General features: G+C 40.3%; 3 protein-coding genes across 4 annotated transcripts; 1 reads left to right on the forward strand and 2 right to left on the reverse strand.

Moving 5' to 3' along the window:
• Positions 1-572: 572 nt before the first annotated feature.
• On the reverse strand, positions 573-3,667 carry nudt21 (nudix hydrolase 21). The gene is made up of 6 exons (XM_010794845.1): positions 3,360-3,667; positions 2,420-2,620; positions 2,274-2,337; positions 2,100-2,189; positions 1,027-1,102; positions 573-932 (listed from the first exon to the last, which is right to left on the reverse strand). Exons 1-6 carry the CDS (start codon positions 3,479-3,481, stop codon positions 787-789), a joined length of 699 nt encoding a protein of 232 aa, XP_010793147.1. The 5' UTR covers positions 3,482-3,667; the 3' UTR covers positions 573-786.
• Positions 3,668-4,237: 570 nt separating this feature from the next.
• Positions 4,238-10,508, reverse strand: LOC104965831 (mucin-5AC-like). The gene is made up of 8 exons (XM_010794846.1): positions 10,195-10,508; positions 9,254-9,357; positions 8,670-9,129; positions 7,802-7,894; positions 7,680-7,716; positions 7,384-7,449; positions 5,324-6,634; positions 4,238-4,863 (listed from the first exon to the last, which is right to left on the reverse strand). Exons 1-8 carry the CDS (start codon positions 10,417-10,419, stop codon positions 4,586-4,588), a joined length of 2,574 nt encoding a protein of 857 aa, XP_010793148.1. The 5' UTR covers positions 10,420-10,508; the 3' UTR covers positions 4,238-4,585.
• Positions 10,509-12,871: 2,363 nt separating this feature from the next.
• ctcf (CCCTC-binding factor (zinc finger protein)) lies at positions 12,872-20,581 on the forward strand. 2 transcript variants are annotated; one of them, XM_010794847.1, is made up of 13 exons: positions 12,872-13,044; positions 14,690-14,961; positions 15,067-15,249; positions 15,536-15,908; positions 16,014-16,184; positions 16,428-16,561; positions 16,651-16,771; positions 16,865-17,014; positions 17,160-17,320; positions 17,411-17,593; positions 17,670-17,808; positions 18,109-18,252; positions 19,105-20,581. In XM_010794847.1, the coding sequence occupies exons 2-13, from the start codon at positions 14,710-14,712 to the stop codon at positions 19,353-19,355; spliced, it is 2,262 nt and encodes a 753-aa protein (XP_010793149.1). In that variant the 5' UTR covers positions 12,872-13,044; positions 14,690-14,709; the 3' UTR covers positions 19,356-20,581. The 2 variants fall into 2 exon arrangements, with proteins under 2 accessions (XP_010793149.1, XP_010793150.1); XM_010794848.1 differs by lacking the exon at positions 12,872-13,044 and adding an exon at positions 13,182-13,473.
• Positions 20,582-20,999: the final 418 nt, after the last annotated feature.

A 20,999-nucleotide genomic window follows, 5' to 3' on the forward strand; every position in this document is an offset into this window, starting at 1 on the left:
GCGTAGCGACGCTCCCACAATGCAGTTCGACGAAGCGTGACGTCACCCCATTCAAAGTGAATGGACAGAAGCGTTGAAGCTTCGACGCACGCCGCCGTGTGGACGGGCCGAGTGTAGTGAAATCTAATCTTTATCTGAAACAGTGCACAACTACCGAGTTTACTGCTCCTAGTACTAGACTCCTGGTACTAGGATGGGTTAAAAGCAGAGAACAAATTTCACTGTTTCTGCTGTGCATGTGTGTCCATCAAAGAGGGTTTCATCCCTCCGATTCTATCTTCTATCTTTAAACAGAATTAATAGACATGCAAAAAAGAAAAAAGCAACGCAGTATTTTATTGTTGATTAAGAAGGGAACGTTTTGAGTGAAGCTTCAAACTGTTCGGTAACGCCCTACAAACCCCTTCACACTGCCCTGCATGTTTGTTATTCTTAAGAACAATCAGCTTCCTTCAATCTTCATGTGCAAAAACCTTATGTACGTGTCACTCAAGTGTTGACATTTCAGAAGAATACTATCAGAGAAAGCTCTTTAGTAGTCTTTATATTCATTGGGCTTTCACGGTGTAAACTGGTGTTGATAAAAATGTTTATTATGTTACACTCCAAACATGAAAGAAAACAATTGAATTTTTTATAAAAGTTACAGGTTGTACAAGTTTTATCGACAAGTTTACATCCTTGATAAAGACAGTTCACATAACTATATTCTAATCCAGCCCTTCAGTTTTTAATTCAACAACAGGCACAATCAACAGGAAAAAAAAAAAACCCAGAGTGTCTCACTTAGCTACTTACACAGTGACACAAACTATACCTGCTCAAAAGCTGTGGTAGGCTGGAAATGATTGGTCCATAGCCAGGAGCATTGTCATACAATTCAAACAACGGTGCTGCCACCAGTTTATAGTTTTTGGGGACAGCAAACAGCGCTGTGGAAACAAGAAATCACAGGTTTTCAACTCTGTCTGTGATTTATTCTCCATTAGACATCTGTGTAAAATTAAAATGTATATATACACTGACCTTTTTCCTGCAACTGAACCAGGAACAGCTTCTTATGCTCCTTAGGTTTGGTGATGTGTGCTGGGATATATGGATACTGCAATATAAACAACTTTTTATTAGTTCACATTTGCACGAACAGATAAACAAAATCATTACTGACCACAGAGGGTGTTTCTCAAGCACATGTCTTCCGAGTCACTTGCTTCAGAAGCGAGGCAAGAATCCTTCCTGGCATTTGGAAAACGAAGAGTGGAACAGGCGAGCAAGTGTGCGTCATATGAGAGGCCCCGCCTTACATTTTCCACCACAGATTTGGGGAAATTGGTCCTTGCGCAAATTATTTTGGGGATTTTAAGACCGCGGAGTCTACACATGTGCAGCCTCGAAATTTCTCGCTACGAAGTACGCCAGGCTCGGTAGAATTCCAAGTAAGCTGGACATTGGAACAGTCCTTCGGCGGCACTCGATGACGTAGTATGCTTGAAATAGTGGCTCTGGAGCAGCTTTACTCGACATTGAGAAACACCCAAAGACTTGAATTAAACTTTTTTCCTGGATTTATGAAGCAAAAAAATGGCAGCCTTCTGAAATGTGTTGTAACTGACTTCCAGTGTAGAGTAACTCTACAGGAAAAATAAAATGACTGAAACTACAATCAAATTTGTCCATTATGTTTGAGAAATGTTTAGTATCTCACATAAGTAATGTTGTAAGGTTAGCATAGACATTAAATGTAATAACGAATTGATTATATATCAAATCACTAAATCCTAAACGAACAAATAACATTATGAACCACGTTCACCGGGGCAAGCAGGGATGCTGACCAGATAAACAAATAACATTATGAACCACGTTCACCGGGGCAAGCAGGGATGCTGACCAGATAAACAAATAACATTATGAACATTATGAACCACGTTCACTGGGGCAAGCAAAAGATGCTGACCAGACACTGCTTAAAACTTTAAAAACTGATCTGATAGTGCTTAACTATTTTCAACTAAAATATTCAAAACACAAAATTCTATTGAAAAGTTATTTCAGTCAATTCAATATTTAAAACGTTTCAGTCATCTGTGTGTACCAACCTGTGGAGGCTCAAAGTTGGGGCGCCACCAGTTGCCAATGCAGTCGTCTATCACCCAGTCCTGCTTCACGCCGTCCTGCCGTCCGAGGATCTAACAGAATACAAAAGTTATTATACATAAACTCCACAATGACCACAGTTACAGGAAGCAAACAGTGTGACATGATGTAGCTACCTCTGTCATCAGGCGTTTCAGACCCTCCACTTCATCCTCTCCAGGACTCAGCTCTCCTCCGGGCCTGCAGGAGAGAAGCAAACTGTCAGACGAATGCTCAGTAAAAACCTTCAGCTGCTTCACACAGGAGCCTCTGAACTACTCACAGTTTGAAGAAAGTGGTGCCCAGCTGCAGCAGTAACACATGAGGCAGCCTGTGTTCGTGGACGATGAGAACGCCCTCAACTGTCCTCCGCATTCCCATTTTCTCAAACTCTTCCCGCATCCGCAGGAACCGGGCGGCCACTGAACTGTCCTTCTCATACAGAGGCTCTTTGGTGCCGAATGTGTAGTTGGTTAGAGGGTATCTGAAATACAAACATAAAACCTCATTAAGCATGACCAAAGATCAATACAGTGTTTCTTTATCAATTAAAACATCCACAATAGCCTTCAAGTGGCTTCTTCTGCCAGACAAACAGTCCAATAACCAGAATTATTGTTATGATGTAACCAAAAAACAAAAAGCCAATCTGTTTATCCTTTATTCATTAAGGAGAACCATGTGAGTTATTGTTGTTCTTTAAGATAATGGGTTCCTATCTGTAATGCAAGAACAATATTGTTAATAAATTGCAAGGTAATGTTATTCCAGTATGTTTTAGTGCCCGTTTTTAAACAACATTTGAATGAATTGTGATGAATTGCAATTACTTTAAGATGTCATGACATCTCTATAATCAATTATCATTAGTTGCAACTCTAGAATTATACATTACATGCTTGGCAAATATTTGAACATCCTAAATAATGTTTCCCAATCCTACTCTTTCACGTTAACACATTCTTATTTGCTTTTATTGTACAGATTCGATTAATTTATTGTGTAAAGAACCTGATTCTGAATCCGAATATAAGTGTAAAAGCAAACACATCCAGGACCAAAACACGACCACACGGTGCACCAAGAGTTATTGTGCTACACGTTGTTTGATGCGACCAGACCCTCCTGGTTCCAACATTGGACATAGAAAGCTAATTGGGGTATTTGGATAGATGTAACCTCGGGGAACTTGATGTTTTTATGTCTGCAGCTGTAGCACTCACAGGTTGATGGTCCTCTCTAGAGACAGGGGTTTCGCGGGCCCGCTGATGTATTTGTTCCCGAACTGAACGGCTCCTCCGCGCGGCCAGCCGGCGTTCGAGCGACTGGGGGGCACGACCGACATCTCTCCGGCGAGCTCGACGAGGCCAAACGCAGCTGCACGTGAACCTCAAAAGGGTGGAGGGCTAGAAACCTGCTGGATTATCAAAAATAGATAAATAATGTCTAAACTATTGTGCGAACAGTACACAACAATTTCTTCGCTGTCGTTTCCTTTGGCCCTCCTTTTCCGGGTGAAGTAGTGCGGGTTCTGTCCCCGCGAGCGCCCCCTGCTGGTGTGGATGATGATCTTCAAGCGGGTTATATTTCACTGAAATGTTTGATTACTCATATTTTCTACTTGAGTAAAAGTTCAACTACCAGAGTGTAGGAATACTCTGTTACAAGTAAATATAGTAATATATTACAGTACCAAAAGTAAAAGTACTGTTTATGCAGATTGGCCCATCTTAGAAAAACGTATATGCTTTAGTTATAATTATTGATACATAAAACTGTCAAAAGCTATATTTGTTTACCATGTTTTAATTAATGTTAAAAAATAAAAAATAATTTAGGCTATTATGGATATTTTTAACAAACCCCTCTGTAAAAAAAACCCATTTATAATAAGGGTAATCTATTAAAGTTTCTAGAGCTTTCAACAACATCTATTAATCTGGCACCAAAGATCATAATTGACCAGAGACAAGGACGACCATGAAGACCATGGGTTTCATAAAAGTTAAGAAAGTTATGTACCCTGAGTTTTCTGTCAGAAAACATGTATTTGTGAAAAATAAAGTATATCACCCGTAAACGAGCAGAAGGAATGCCTCAGTCAATTCAATATTCCATTTAATAGTCATATTTCTCTTTTTCATATATTGTAAACATGGTGTATTTTACCACAGTAGTTGTCTTATGGTACATAATCATACGTGCAATGCAAAAAGTCAAACGAAAGTTAAAAAAGGACAAAGACACTGCTGGATTTGTTGATTGCGTCACACCAAGGGGATCTCAGTTCTTTGGTCCAGTGGCCCACCCTCTGCTGTGGTGTGCTGCTGTAATGTGGTGGTCCCTGTTGGAAGTGCCATGGATCATCTCCCCCTTGACTCTTTACTGTGGTCTCTCTCGCCCCGTCACAGTAGTTGGTCCCGTGTTTAGCAATTTCTTAACTTTTGAATCACTTCCCAACTTCATCTTGTTTTTCCTCCTCTTTCTCACCCTTGTCGCTACACAGCTCAGCATCTTCTCCTGATGCAGGTTCTTCTACTTTTGATTTCATTGTGTCTTCTTCGGGTTTGACACTTTCTTTCTGCACTTCTTTTATTATCACCTCGCTGTCAGAATTGAGAGCTGGTTCCTGGTTTTCATTCTCGCCCTCCTTCCCATTGTGGACAACTGTCTTGCTCTCCTCTGTCTCAGTTTGCTTGCTCTTTTGGACAATCTCAAGCTCACCATCTGTTATGTAGAGAGAAAAATACAAAATATGCCCTTCAAAATACAAACTTACTTGAAAAAATAAAACAAATGTTGTTTAACACTTAGGCACAACATATGGTTAAACATTGCCTAATAACAGAAACGGTCCCACTTGTCTCACTTAGGGAAGACATTTTAAATTGCTGATATTACACAATTCCTGTTCTGTTTAATTAGAAAGAAAGGAGTGTATCACAGAACCATGATCCACAATTATGATAACATATATTATGATCCTTACTTCCTAAATTCACAATTATATAACGGATTTCTTACATTTTGGGACAGAATAGGACACAACCACGAGTTTAGGGAATTCCTCTGTAGGAAGATAGGTTTTTTTAATACCTAAAATCACTTTTCTGTAATGAGGCCCCAGAGTGAAAAAGGTTACACTTAAAACCAGAAGAAAAAAAAAAGACTATACAATTTAACTCACGTGTCCCCTTTTCTGCAGGCTCTTCACTGGATCTTCCCTCAGGAGATGTCTGCAAGTCATTATCTTGACCTGGACTAGTCAAATGTTGAGAAGCATCACTGCCGTTATCAGGTGAGAGGGTAGAGCTGCCGTCGTTAGTGTTTGGTGGGTCAGAGTCGGTCATGAGTGAGGAGCAAATTGCAGCTGCGGAAGATGAACTGGTGGGTTTGGTGTCTGCCCGGTATAAAGGGGTGGCAGTGGAAGTGGTGTCTGTGGGGTTTGTCTCACTGGAGGAAGTGGAGGGAATGGATATATCAGCGGGGTCAGAGGTGGCTGGGTGAGTAATGATGGATGAGGAGTTGGTGCAGTCGGTGGATGTTTGGCTTGTTGTGGTGGTGGAAGAGGTGGATATGGTGGGAGGAGGATCGGGAGAAGAAATCAGGAGGGAGGAAGAGGTAATGGAGGCGAGAGGTGAAGCTGCAGTTGTGATGGTGTCACTTGGAGGTGGAGATGTTGTTTTAGTGCCAGATGAAACTAATGTAACAGAGCAAGAGGTGACTGAAGGGGAGTCATCACTAGCTTTAGTCACTGAATTCGTTTTAGCAGACAAGCCTGAGGGCATATCTGATGTGCTGGTGGAGGGTGAAGAAGCTGTGGTGGCGACAGAAATAGCTGAATCACCACCAGCAGCAGGATCTACTGAGGGAGAAGTCGATGTAGTTGACAGATTTGCTGTGGAAACCGAGCTTTCATTGCTGGGAGCAGAAACGGTTTCAGAGGTGGTAATGGAAAGCGTAGTTATTGTTGTTGAGGTGGAAGTGACAGAGAGGCTGGGAATGATGGACTCAGAGGAATTGGAAGTAACTGAAGGGGTGGCAGGGGGCTCTGCAGGGGGAGTGGTGCTTGTAACGGTTGTCTTAGAGATGGAGGTTGGTGGTTCAGCGGTAGTTTCTTCAGGGATAGAAGTTTTACTGTCGTGCTCTGTAACATTAGTGGGTGTTGTGGCTGCAGCAGTGGGGTTAGCGGAGTCAGTGCTTGTATCTGTGCCGGCGGGGGTTTCAGCACTCGTATAATCGTTTGAGTCAGGGACTGGGTTTGAGATTGTCGGTGCAGTAGGAGTGGTGGTGGTAGTGAGTGCAGGAGCTGCAGCTGGACTCTGTTTAGTGGGTGTGTTTGTCTCTGCTTCTTGTATCTGGGCTAGCTCGTTCTCAGGAGTGTTGCGGCCAGATGTTGTGGGGGGCGGGCCGGGCCTGATAACGGGCTTCGGAAGCAAAGCAGGTTTCCCAGCTGACTCGTGTGCCGACACACTCGGGCGAATTTGATGTCTTGTGTCTAAAAAAAAAGGCAATGTGAAAATGATTGCTTATCATATACATAGGGTCTGTTCGAAATTGCATAATAACGGATATTTACACATTATTGATATATTAATAAAACAAATAAGATAACGTAAATAACCCAGCTCCTCTTGAATCATATTCCATTTCTCTCTGAATTTAAATGTAATTGAATTATTTAGTGTAGTTTTGCTTTTTTAAAGCTTTCTTATGGTCCAGGAGACTCTCTGACAAAACCCTACACTTGATTTTAAGTAACTGGCTAAGAAATAGATTTTCTTTCTTTTTTTGTACAATTGTGTAGTGAAAATCTGATATTTAGAAATTCCCAATTCATACCACACGTCAAATTGCATGTGTAATGCGTTCCAACAGCAAGCAGATTTTGTGAATGTGAGAAATTCAAGGATGTATACCAGATAAGCAAAATCTCTGAGTATGAAACCTTATATACTCAACTGGAGCTAACATATATATTGTAATTTAGAAAACCTGTTTAGCACTAAAGTGATGCCTTAAAATAATTATGGTAAATATAACATTAAGAGGGAGGGTTAATGTAAACTTAAATTTGGATAAACTGTTTTTGTTCCACAGTCATTTAAGCCTATAAGTAACCGTGTGATAAATCGTTAATTTATTAGGCAGTACATATTGATTGAGTATGTGTTACGTTAGTATGCAATTTTGAACACATGCCATACTGTATTGGAGAGTGGATCCGTGTTGGTGTCTGTGTTTTACCTGATGATGCAGACATCGTTCGAGGTTTAGTAGGTGGTGGCTCAGGTTTACTGTCAATGATAGTACCTGAGGCACAAAGATCATTTACAAGAGGTATTCATTTATTATCCCTTAAATGGATGGAGAGTCGTGTCTGCCCAAAGAGATATTCAATCTTTCTTATGGACAAGTGATCCATTTAAAATAGAAAAGGGATCTTCTTTTAATACAAATCCCTCAACTTCAAAGATCAATTTAGCTTTATTAACACTAAGCCGGAGCAGAGGAGTTTAATCATACTAAACATTGAGACATACCTTCAGATTCTGCTTTTTTCATTTCTCCCTCCGGACTCTAAAAGAGCAAAATAGGTATTTAAACACTTTTCAAAGACCATAACAGTATACATATGTAAATTGAGACATGCCCTTTCACCCACCTGTGTCTCTCCTGGCTGGGCTTTGGAAACTCCAATACGTTGAAGCATGAGATGGAGTTTCTGTTCAAAACTGTGTTGGCCTTCAAATTGTTTCTGAAATCAGCAACATTAAAGTAGCGAGTGATCTTCAAAACATAGCACTGATCTAAATGTATACATTATTTAAACCATACCAACACTGGGAATCATTCACAACATTTCTGAAGTGATACTGTCTTTGTAAACCCAACCATATTTGTTCTTAAATAAGAAAACAGTCTATGCACACATACGCAGATTTTAATGCCGACATAATTGTGCAAAATCTGTGATCATAGCAATTCTTGTGATTCTACCAAAAATATTATACAGGATATAATTTACAAGAAAATGTTCATCATTGATAATAATTATCATAATGAATTACAGGAAAGTGGTCTTCTCAAGATACAGCTTTTGTGAAGCAAGTAATAGCATTAGCATTTACCCAGAACTACATTTGAAGCTCATTTGGCTTTTACTTCTTGCAAACTTCCTCCACTTCAAAACTACGAAAAAATGATATTTTTTAAAGGTTGGAGTCCAGTACTACACCATCTTTATGCTTTCTTTTTAACATTCTTGACTTAATTCTCTTAAATTATATTTTCTGTGTGGGTCCTGCAATCTTATACCACATTACCCTGCGTATTTGCCATTTGTAGCTAGGCTAATTCAGATTAGATGCACAAGGTCAATTCATGAGGACCAAGATATCTTCATTATAAGAAGATAAGAATAAGGCATACAAATAATCCTGGTTTAACAACGTATAATGGATCGGACAAAATCCCTCTACAAGACATTTAGGGATAGATTTAGATACTGGTTTATAATAGGGCCCACTCACCTTTGAAGTGTTTCTTGCATTAGTAGTCCCTGCTGCAGCTGATCCAGAAAGCAGAATGAGAGACTGGGACTTCCCCTCTCTGAGAGCTCGGCGGGGAGGCCCAGTTTCACCCCTCATTGGAGCACCCGTCGTCTCATGAACAGCGGCATCTCCTGTAACAGCACTGGGAGTCTCTTTCCCCTTCTCCTTTTCATTCTCCTTGTCGTGTTCCTTGACTCGGTCTTTATCTTTTTCTTTTTCGGCTCTGGCGACCTCCCTGAGCGGGCGGATGAGATCAGCGATGGAGGCCTTTTTGGGTCGCCCCTCCTGGCTTGGTTCTGATTTCAGACCTCGTCTCTTTCTGAGGGTAAAGAAGTCTCCGAGCTTCCTTCTTAGTGTTTTTGTCGGTGGTGGACAAGGGACAGAGCTGGCAGGAGCCACTTCTTCATGCACTGTGATAGATTCCTCTTCTTGCTTTGTCCTATTTAAAAGGATCGTATACTGTCAAACAGTTCTCTATAATAGTTTATTCAATTATAATTGGTATCCAAATTAGCTAACTATCAAGGAGCCATAAAGAGAAAAATTAGGCAGCTGATACTCACGGTGAATCAGTAGGAAGTACTCTCTTGGTAAAGAACTCTTCAACTCCTTCATCCACTCTCCCCATGAGCTCAAGGACTTCATTGTCACTCTCAATTATTGTCTCCTTATTACCACACACAAACACAGAAAAACATTTCACACCAAAGATCAAACACACTGATGTAGAAGAGCAGCTTGAATTGAATGTAGTATTACATTACATAACCCTCACATATGAAAAAAAAACACACACTCGGGCACTTCTGCCTCTATAGGTGTATTTTGGTTTGAATCTCTCATGCTACAAACCAGCCTCCTGGGAGTCAGTTGCTCAGTAACGCACAATGGGGGGGCGTCACTAGATTTAACATGCAGAATGAAAGCAAGATAACTCATTTTCCAAATGTAGGTAATGTGATATCAAGATTGCAGCTGCATCATCCTGATCATATTAACATCTGTAGCCACAAGTAGCAATACAAATCAGGAGGTTGACTGCAGAACACAAATTTAGCAGAAGTCACTGATACTTGATATCCTGTCTGGGGAATTGCTTGATTTTAGTCTCCATGAGCATCGGCTCCAAGGGAGTGACTGCATGTCTACAAGCTACTGTGACAAACTGATCAGTGGAAAAATGGAGATGGTCAACATTTTTTTCTCGATACTATGGAAAAATAGGGTAAGAGAGAAAAGACATGCAAAACCAAACTACCAGCCGCTCTCAGACATAGTCATCATGCTTTCACACACAGAAATACCAAGTGTGTGTTCATCAAACAGCCGGTGACCGTTACAATGGGGCAGCCTTATTCAAAGCAGGGACCAGGCATCTTTCACAGCACTCCCCCTCCATCCTTCCCTTCCCCCTGCCTCTCCCCTCTGTACCCTATTACAGCTCCCCCTTCCATTTTCTCTCCTCACACACTCTCCATCTTTCCCAAAAACCTCTCTGATGTACCTGTGGTCTGCTGGGGCGATAGTTGAGTTTTTGCCGATGAGGTCTTGGTCTGCTCTGGGTGTAGTGCCGGAGCGCTGGTCCGCCCAATGGCAGCTCCATTGGGGAGACACGGCACGCTGTTGCTGTGGAGCTCTGTTGCCGAGGCACGGTTGCTAAGAGCTCAGGCAGCAGCAGTATGTAATGCTCTCTGAGGTGGGAGGGGCCGGGCCGGCTAGACTGACACATCTGACAACAGAGCCTCGCCTTTCTCTGCCCCCTCCCCTATGAGAGGACAACCATGACAAAAAAAAGATGGTGATCAAATAAGAAGAGGCAGGAGGGAGATGGAGGAAATAAAGTGGACACACAGAGATTTGTTTAATCCCTGTATCCTATATCCGAGTGGAAGAATATATGAGTTTGATACAATGGAAAGAGCTGAAATGAACAAAATGTTCTATTGGTTATGTAACAAATTAATAATTTATTTTATATGCGGAACAGATGCCCTGAAAGGCTGTAATTCAAAGTGAGGTGTATCATTTATACTAAAGGAAACTGTCCTTTCCGGTATCGGTGTAAGAAATAATGAGGATTTAAGAAGGCTGCACAATATATTGTTTTAATTTGAATGATGATTTAAATTCTCCTGATAAACACAATGCAATAGACTCTTAAAGAAATGTTTTTAGTGATTAGTGAAATAAAAAATAAAAGACAAACACAGACATTTATATATATATAAATATATACATATATATATATGTATTATATTAATATGTTTAAAATATCTGTTTATTTATTAGAAGTAATAGACTATATGTATTGCCGTATTCAAGGTTATCGCACATCACCTATTTTCCTCACATCTTGCTGCCAGCGATTGAGTCACAATAGAATATTTGTAATACTGTATATCATCAAAATGCTCACAATTTTTTAATCAATCAGCCTAGATTTAGTTTGTAATGCCAGATTCTTGCTAATTCCACAGATCATTGTTAGATATCTTGATAATGATCTGTAAGAGTTGATCAGAAACCATAACATTTGACACACCCACAAGCACCAATGTCGCATCTTAATGATCCTACCATGAGGTAATGTCTAAGGGAGTTTCATGGGAATTATTTTCTCATATGATATTCAAACAGGGCAACTCAATTCCCAGTTTGAAACACTTTGATATGTAAATGTATAATTTAAACTGGCTTCAGTGGCACAATTGAAAATTATTCATATTATTCAATATTGATTAAAAACTGACCCATAACATTTTTCTATATATAGGCACCATATTTATTTTCTAAGTAGTGATTCACTTTTGAGCATTTAACTCTAAACAGGAACACAGAAATAACTTTTCCCTCAGCCATTTAATTGCCAGTGCAGATGTAACAGAACTACAATTTATTGCAACTAAGAAGTAAATCAAATAAATATCTAATATGTAAAGTTAGGTGATGAGATAACAATTTATTGGGATTTGGACGGTATCAGTGTTTTAAAATTTGTTTATTTAAAATGCAGGTAAACAGATCCAAAATAGGGCCTTCAGGTGATCATTTAGTGGGGAAATTTGAACTCAAACAGACACTACACGGTTATCTATCAAAATAGCAATCTGGTGCCACTAAGTGTTTTTAAAGCTCGGTTGGATGCTACACAATCGGATGCTGTTGGTACCTGTTCATGTGGATAGTTATTGTAAATTGTAATCCCTGTAATGATGCTGTATGATGTCCTTTTTGTTGTTCTGTTGTTTTATGTTTTTATGTTTCATGTGGAACCTACTTTTGCAGGTCTCCCTTGAAAAAGAGATCAATGATCTCAAGGGATACACCTGGATAAATAAAGGTTTGAAATGAAAATCCCTGGGGACGGTCCGATCCGTTGTAAGGCCCTATACATAGATAAAACTGTTATATATTATTGATCTTTACAGTTTATATGCCACAACATCCACACTGCCCCCTTGTGGCTGATTTTAGGAAGTAACAAAATGACTTCTAACCTAGTAGTTAGTAGGTTTAGACATCATGCTCGATAAAAAGAGATCTTCACTTCTCATCAGAAAACTAATCAATGATCGTTTAGTTCTTTAAAAAAAGAATCTTAATATGGGAGGAATATGATAAATAACTGGCCAGTCTTATCAAGCTCCTCGCCAATAGAGGGTTTACCCTTACATGTCCAGGGAATTTCTATCAATGAGGTAATACAAAAACATATATGAAAGGCTTCTCAATAATAGGGTCTGCTGCTTGTTTCAATACAAATATTTGTTCAAATGTGTCTGCATGAAATGTACTTACTGTGCGTTTACTTTGAATGATGTTATGCAGATATAGCATACTGTTAAAATGTAAATTATTTCAGCTGACATTACTGTGTTGTTCTGCCTTTATAGTCTATTGACCTGTTTTACTTGAACATTATGTTACCTTTATACTTTTAATAAATAAATAAATGAGACACCCATGGCAATGTCTTATAAACCCTGAAGATAAGTAACCAACATGTGTACTATTCAGCTGATCCCTCCTAGTGTGATAGAGCTAAACATTCTGAATAAAGTCACAGAATTTGGTGCAACAACCGGACGCCACGCCCACGACTGAATTCAAATCTGGCGCCCAGCACCCTCACCCTGTTCCCGGACACTCCCCTTCACTCCCTCCGGTGCTATTTGTGCGCAGCCTCGGTAGCTCTTAAAGGGCCGCCATTTTGTGTAAGGCCCACTCTTCCTAAGCGGGAGAAAATTATTAGTCCGCCACTCGGCACGTACGGACGTTCAACCCGGGATCCAGAGGAGCAACCACCTACACAGAACTCCCGACTGAATATACCGGACAAAAGAAGCGACCGAGAGTAAGTGCAGCGGTTCATTTACCCCGATCACGGAGAGGTTTTTGTAGGAGCCGACGCCGGCCTCTAGGTGTCACGGTAGGGCTTACCGACCAGGCGGCTGGCGGGGGGTGTTTGTCTCCCTCTATCGTTATCCAAAACGCACTAAATCTGTCTATAAACTGCAACTCCGTGTCCCAGTTGAGCGTTTTGTTGCTTTTCACCTGACATAGTGGAGTATTTGCGCAGGGGTGGTTGTATTTATGGGTATTTCAGTTTTAAGTTTGTTCAGGCCTGACGTCCATCTTATCGTGCCCTTTGTTTCCTGTTTTCACATCGCGCCTCCCGAGTAAACTAACACGAGTTCATGTAAAAGTAGTGTCGTTTGTTTCAACTATGTAGCGATTCTCCACTGAGGAACTATACGACGAATAAGAGGTGTTAGAAAGAAATGTAAGTGCTTTTAAAACCGGGGGGGGGGAGATGAGTTACTGCGTAAGTATCGATTGATGGCTGATAGCATTTTCTTAACAACACAGGAAGACGAAGATAATCACTTTTCTAAAGTTCTCTTCACTGTTTGACATCATAACGATGTGATTTTATGCAGGATAAACTAACAGTTATGGCTCTTTTGCATCTGATTTGCCCCCCTGCGTTTTTCTCAAAGCTCTTGACACTACTTTATTCGACTCAAACAGATACTTTTATACAACTCTTCAAAGTCTAGGAGTCCATGTGTGCTCAATCGTATCCAGATTCCTGTATTATGGGCTACAAATGAATGCGAGATTGGGTTGATAATGTCTTGCTTAATCTTTTAACAACTCAAAGCATCAACTGCTCCAAATACGTGTACTAGAAAAAGAACGGCTCGAAAAAATGGACAGATTATTCTGCCAAAAATAATTGAAGTCACTATCAAACACAGACTACGACATCAGTGCTGTGCAATAACACGTGTGTGCAATATGTACATGGTCAAATTATTATGATTACTGGCTGCATTCTTAGTTTGACCATTTGAATACTCCAACAAGATTCTGTAGGCAACTCAATATATAACTTTACTTCTGTTACCTAGCATCTACCACACACACTACATGTTACACCTAACGTATTTGATAAATACTGCTGCTGTTAATTGTTTACTAAAGTGTGTGTGGCCTTTTCATTACGAATGTCTACTTGTAATAACTTGTAAAATTGTAATAACTTTACATTTTTATTTTAAATATTAAGTGCATGCCATTTATCTAATCATGTTTGAATTTCCATACATTATTAAGAGAAACCCCGTTTGACTATATTTAATGCAGAAAGCATTAGCCTCGTTTATTAGATCATTAAATGTAAAATAGTGGCTCTAGTGAAAATCTATAGAAGAGTAAAGTCCTTTTTTTAAATAACAACATCCCAGCCCCTGGTGGAGATTTTGAAATATCCACTGGTGATAATACTACACCACAATAGACCCCAAAGGAAATGCAGTTTCATTTGTTCCGCTCCCCACATATAAGAAAAGAAAAAGCTAATGTGCCGATGACTCTTTTAAAGAGTAAGGTCCCATCTTTAAATGTATTCAGCCATCTATATTTGTTTTTATATAGCTAGATTGTGCCTCTGTTAGTCCTTGTTTTTAATTTGATGCCTGTTTTCTCTAATCAAGGTGTTACTAAGTCCGTCGCCATGGAGGGCGAGGTTGCTTCCATGGAGACCAGTGATGAACTGGCTCCTGATGGAAAGAGCCTAACAGAGAGCGGAGACGCTCTGATACAGGGGGCCGTCCTGGCTGCACAGGGGGACGTGACTGACAACATGGAGATGCTGGTGATGGACGCTCTTGATCCCGCTCTGTTACAAATGAAGACGGAGGTGTTGGAGAGTGGAGGCACGGTGACTGTTACTGGTGGAGATGAGGGTCAGATCATCACACTTCAGGTATGTGAAGATCACGTTGATCAATACAAGTTCTGTCTAATGTTTGATTAACAGCTTTGTTTGGGATATCATGTTAATTAAAGGGTTGTATTTTCCCCCATGCAGGTGGTGAACATGGAGGAGCAGGCAGGAGGTGCACTAAGTCTTGGTCAGCTGCAGCTGGTGCAGGTTCCCGTCACAGCAACCAATGTAGGGGGGCTCCAGGCCACCTATGTTGACGCATCAAACGTAAACAAGGATTCAGATCCAGTTATCTGTCACACTCTTCCTTTGCCCGAGGGCTTCCAGGTGAGAAAAAAACTATAACAAGAACTCCTGTTCTAAAATGTGTTATTACAGAAGCAAGTCTGATCCAACTTTAGGAATCCCAGATTATTGGAGACCGTCAATCAATTGTATATCCACTTTTATTTCAACCAATACACATTAGCCAAGCTTAACAAATATGAAAATACTATGTTTTTCTTTGAATTGCAAAAACATAAACCCGAATTGTGAAAATTCGGTATTCTCTTCTTTTTGTGAAAATTATAAAAAAACTAACTTGATATGCATTTGAAATGTGTTCTTTTAGGTGGTTAAAGTGGGCGCCAATGGTGAGGTAGAGACTGTAGAGCAGGAGGAGCTTCAAGCGGCCCACGATGAGCTTCAATGTGTGAGGGAGGAGGAGGAAGAGGAAGAGCCTGCAGAAATAGAAACCAATATGTCTCAACAAGAAGACCCAGAATGGACCAAGGACCCAGACTACCAGCCTATCTCCGGCCTCCGTGGTAAAGGGAAGAAGGGAAAGAAGAGCCGCCTGCGCTACGGAGAGGGCGATCGGGACATGGATGTTTCTGTGTACGACTTTGAAGAAGAGCAGCAGGAGGGGATGCTGTCTGAAGTGAATGCAGAGAAGGTTGTGGGCAACATGAAGCCACCAAAGCCCACCAAGATCAAGAAGAAAGGTTAATATTTGACGAGGTTTCATTAGACATTTTGACACGATGATGAAAGACTCAAACTTGATATTGGTTGGGTCTTTTATTTTAAATATTAAAACATGTTTTCAGGTGTAAAGAAGACTTTCCAGTGCGAGTTGTGTAGCTACACCTGTCCAAGGCGCTCCAACCTGGACAGACACATGAAGAGCCATACAGACGAGAGGCCACATAAATGTCACTTGTGTGGGCGGGCCTTCCGAACGGTCACTCTGCTGAGAAACCACCTCAATACACACACAGGTAATGCAAACATTATTATTCTTGTGTAGGTAACACTTTATCTACAGTTGAAATATTTAGATAAATTGATATGGTAATGTAGAAAATGTTCCTAATTTATGGCTAGTTTCAGATTCTGAATTTTGTTATCCCTCCTATTGTGTCACTACTCAGTTTCTTTACTTCGTGTGTCATGTTGAAGCCAAAGCAGGAATGATATATCTTTATTAATAAGTGGCAACTTTTCTTTCTTTCTTTCTTTAGGCACTCGTCCACATAAATGCCAAGACTGCGACATGGCATTTGTGACCAGCGGAGAGTTGGTGCGTCATCGGCGCTACAAACACACGCATGAGAAGCCCTTCAAGTGCTCCATGTGTGACTACTGCAGTGTGGAGGCAAGTAATCACTTTTTGATCAGAGAGCTCATCTGCAATGAACATCCAGGCATGATCTCTTATTTTAAGTTTTCTGTATTTTTCTCTAGGTGAGCAAGTTGAAAAGGCACATCCGCTCTCATACAGGAGAGCGACCCTTCCAGTGCAGTCTGTGCAGCTATGCCAGCAGAGACACCTATAAGCTGAAAAGACACATGAGGACACATTCAGGTGATACACTGGCACCATGTATTAGCCAATAGAAAATGTTTGGTCCATCTTAAAAAGAATATCTCACTTAAATCTTCTTCTTTTTTTGTGCAGGTGAAAAGCCATACGAGTGCTACATCTGCCATGCCCGTTTCACTCAGAGTGGAACCATGAAGATGCACATTCTGCAGAAACACACGGAGAACGTGGCAAAGTTCCACTGCCCACACTGTGATACGGTCATTGCTCGCAAAAGCGATCTTGGTTAGTAATATATATTTTGTCATTCTGAGCAAGGATTTGCATTCATCAGAACTGAAAGGCTTCAGAGCTGTTTTAGTCTCTATTAATGCAAAATGACAAAGAAACTTTGAAGAAGGTTTTCACATCTTTGTCATTTATTTTCTAGGTGTTCATTTGAGGAAGCAACATTCATTTATTGAGAAGGGAAAGAAGTGCCGTTACTGTGATGCTGTGTTTCATGAGCGATACGCTCTCATCCAGCACCAGAAAACCCACAAGAATGAGAAACGCTTCAAGTGTGAACAGTGTGACTACTGCTGCAGACAGGTGTGTATCCATTTAATATAAAGCACATGGGCAGTGTTCATTTTCAAGATGAATACATTAGTATGAATCTCTGACCTGTTGCCTCCATAGGAACGCCACATGGTGATGCACAAGCGCACACACACGGGGGAGAAGCCGTTTGCCTGCAGTCAGTGTGACAAAACCTTCAGGCAGAAGCAGCTTCTGGATATGCACTTCAAGCGCTACCACGACCCCAACTTTATCCCCACTGCCTTCGTGTGCTCCAAGTGTAACAAGACGTTCACTCGCAGGGTAGGAGGAATTTTAGCACACCTGCACTTTTTAGTTTTATATACAGCAAGTCACTGATTATTGTTGTGCTCCACAGAACACCATGCTGCGTCACACTGAAAACTGCAACGGCGAAATTGATGAAGATGAGGATGAAAATGGAACTCCTGCACCCAAAAAGGCACGCCGGGGGAGGAAGAGGAAAATGCAGAGCAGGAGGGACGAGGACGACTCAGGTATGATATGTTACAGTGTTCAGCTATTTTGTGTTCCAGTCCCCGAATTTGACATCAGAATATGACATTTGTTCAGAATTTAAAAGGATACATTTTCTCGTTTTTAATTTGAATGAAAAAGGTTGTAAGTTGTGACATCATGTTTAACTTTCCCAGAAGTATACATTTGCGTTTGGCATTTCATTAGATTGTGATCTTGTACCTTTTGTTGTTTGCGTGTGGTTGTAGTTTCTGCTGTGTTCAAAGTTATTATATATATTTTTTTAAACATTCTTGTTTTTCTCACTCATTAATCTGTAGAGGATGAACTGGAAGATATCGAGGAGGAAGAGGAGTTAAGTGAGCTTGAGGTGGAACAGGCCCCCCCTGTTGTCCCGATCCCAGCCCCTATCGAGCCCCCAGTCAAGAGGAAACGTGGACGGCCCCCAAAGAACAAACCAGCCAGTAAGAGTCGGACTAAAATACTTTTGGCATGTTTTGGCAGCGTTTCCGAGTTCACCAAGTGAGACTCGATAGCTGCTAGGTTTATCTTCACTGTACTGTCCCCAGCATTACGGCACATGGGCCAATGACATCATCACTGCGTGGAAAATACAGAAGCTCTGCCAGTCGCTGCGGGGCTCGGTCGTACATGACTGCAACATTTTTAAATAATGAATATATTTAAGCTGTTTGTATAATATATATCTGGATTTCAGAAAGCTTCGTTATTGAAGAATATGCAACCTTTGTTGGGCTATTTAGGCGACATTTGTTGTTCCAATATTTTCTTTTTTATGGGGATAAAGTGGGGCTGCTCAATTAATTGTATTTTAATCGCAATTACGATTTTGGCTTGCAACGATTACGAAAACAACGTAATCGAAATAAAACGATTATTTTTTATTGGTTTTTCAGTTGAATTATACTTAAAGTTCAGGGTAATCAACTGTTAAAAACATACTGTTCAAAAAATGTTTTTCAATAAATGGATGTTTTCAAAGTAAATGGATCGTTTTTAATAATCGTGATATCAATTATTGACCCAAATAATTGAGATTATGATTTTTGCCATAATCGAGCAGCCCTAGGATAAAGTGTGACCATGAATATTTCATGAGAAGTGTTTTGGTTGCATAGAGCCTTTGTGTGTGCATCTATGCAGATGTAAACAAAGATTTAGTCTATCTACTAAAAATATATATAAAATCAGTGTTTCTTTTTCTAAATCCTTTTTAAGAGTGTGAAAATAATATTTATACTGATTTTTATTTATTATTGAAGTACCTGGGACCTTACCTGAATCTCTCTCCACAGCAGCCGCTATCATCCGTGTGGAGGACGAGGCCACTGGAGAGGTGGATGACATCATCGTGAAGAAGGAGGTGGGAGCCGATCAAGTAGACCAGGATGACGAGACCGTGGAGCAAGTGGTGGTCGGGGGAGAAAAGACCACCATCCAGCTGGAGGAGTTGTCCCAGGAGGAGGAGGAGGGGGCAGTAGAGGCCGAGGCCCCGCCCAACGGAGACTTGACCCCTGAGATGATCCTCAGCATGATGGACCGGTGATGGACGACACCTGTAGACACACAGAGCCCCGATCACATGTTCATTTTTAAATTCTTGGCATAAGATGGCATAGGATAACAAACTCTTGCACCCTGCACAGAAACAAACATCACTGTTGTAATTTAAGATTTGCTTTTTAATCATGTATTGATAAAGAGTTTGAGTGAAAACAATATTTTTAATAAGATTTACCTACCAAAAAAGTACGTTTGGGGTGACTGTAATTCACAGCAGTATCTTTAGCCCTGAAGTTAAGTGGTAGAAAATGGCCTGGCATATGTACATTTCTATAATCCACTAAATGTTTTAACATGGTAGAGCGACTCTTTCCTTTTCCAAACTGTGTGTATTCTACAAAACATTCATTTTTTATTATTATTTGTAAACCCTTTAGTTTGACATCTGTGTCACTTAAAAAAAAGTTCACTCATAATATGGACATTGCTTTACCTTAACTTTAGCATTCAAGAATCCTCACTGTAGAGCTGCATTTACCTCTCAGTTTGGACTAAAACCTACTTCTCAGTGAAATGTGGCTTTTTACAGCAGCAGATGATGGCAAAGCAAATAACATTTAGGACAAAGCTTTAACAAAGTCACTGAAACTGTCAAAAAAATCTCAAAAGCTTGCAGACAGGCACCTTTCAGGAAGATGAAACTGCTGTTAATCACAGCCACTCCAAGATAAGAAAAGTTACATATTTTTCTCTTTCTGTGGTTAGTAATTCCCTTGTTTTTTTGCCAATTTCTAGTTTTTAAAAGCTTAATAGACTGCTTATCTTATGCTCCTTTCTTGCTACTGTAACACCCCTAGATGACCTGTATGAGCTAAGCATTGTCACTGATGAGTTTGAAGAAAGTTGTCTTGCTCCCTTTTGTAGCCATTCCACTTTGGGTTTTTTTTTTTTTTTTGTACTATTGGCGATGCAATGCGATGTAGCAGCTTGAATGATATTTTAATAACGGTGTGGCAGGGGAGAACAGATGTGACTGTACATCCAAGAGACTGATGTAGGTTTCTGCAGCAGTAATGATCTCAATCATGGATATTTAAAATCATTCTTGTTTTGGACAAGTTGTAATGTGTGTTAGTAAGCCTCAAGAAATCATGTCTAGAAACATTGTTTATCAACATTTGCTGATTTGTAACAACTGAGTGCTAACACAAATGTCATTGTATTTTGCTTGCAAATCTATTTTATTAAATGGACAACTTGATATCACAATGTTTCCTCATTCGTATCATTTATTGCCATTCAGCTTAAACTAGGCTTTCACCATCATCCCAAACTAAGAGTTTCATTCGAGGATCTGTGTGCAGCCTTTAAACTCTCAGTAAGCAACGTATCTCGATGACCAAGTGCTGTGGTGGCTTCTATCCATGGAAAAGTCAAAAGCACTTTACACCCAACTACCTCCACTTCTAGCTTAGTTTGAATACATATTCCCACCAAATAAAACTTTCTGTTTATAGATCATGCTCAACTGTGGCAGTTGGCAACATTGGCTCCAATCTCCACAGGCAAAAATACTGACCAATTTATTTCCATGTGACATGTCACATGATTTTGCATCATGTGAGAAGAGCATGTTGGGATTAAACATGCCTTCAGTGGTATTTTGTTCTTTCCCATATTCCTTAGG

Source organism: Notothenia coriiceps, unplaced genomic scaffold, assembly GCF_000735185.1.
Source record: "Notothenia coriiceps isolate Sejong01 unplaced genomic scaffold, NC01 NC01_scaffold00037246, whole genome shotgun sequence".
Taxonomy (NCBI): Eukaryota; Metazoa; Chordata; class Actinopteri; order Perciformes; family Nototheniidae; genus Notothenia; species Notothenia coriiceps.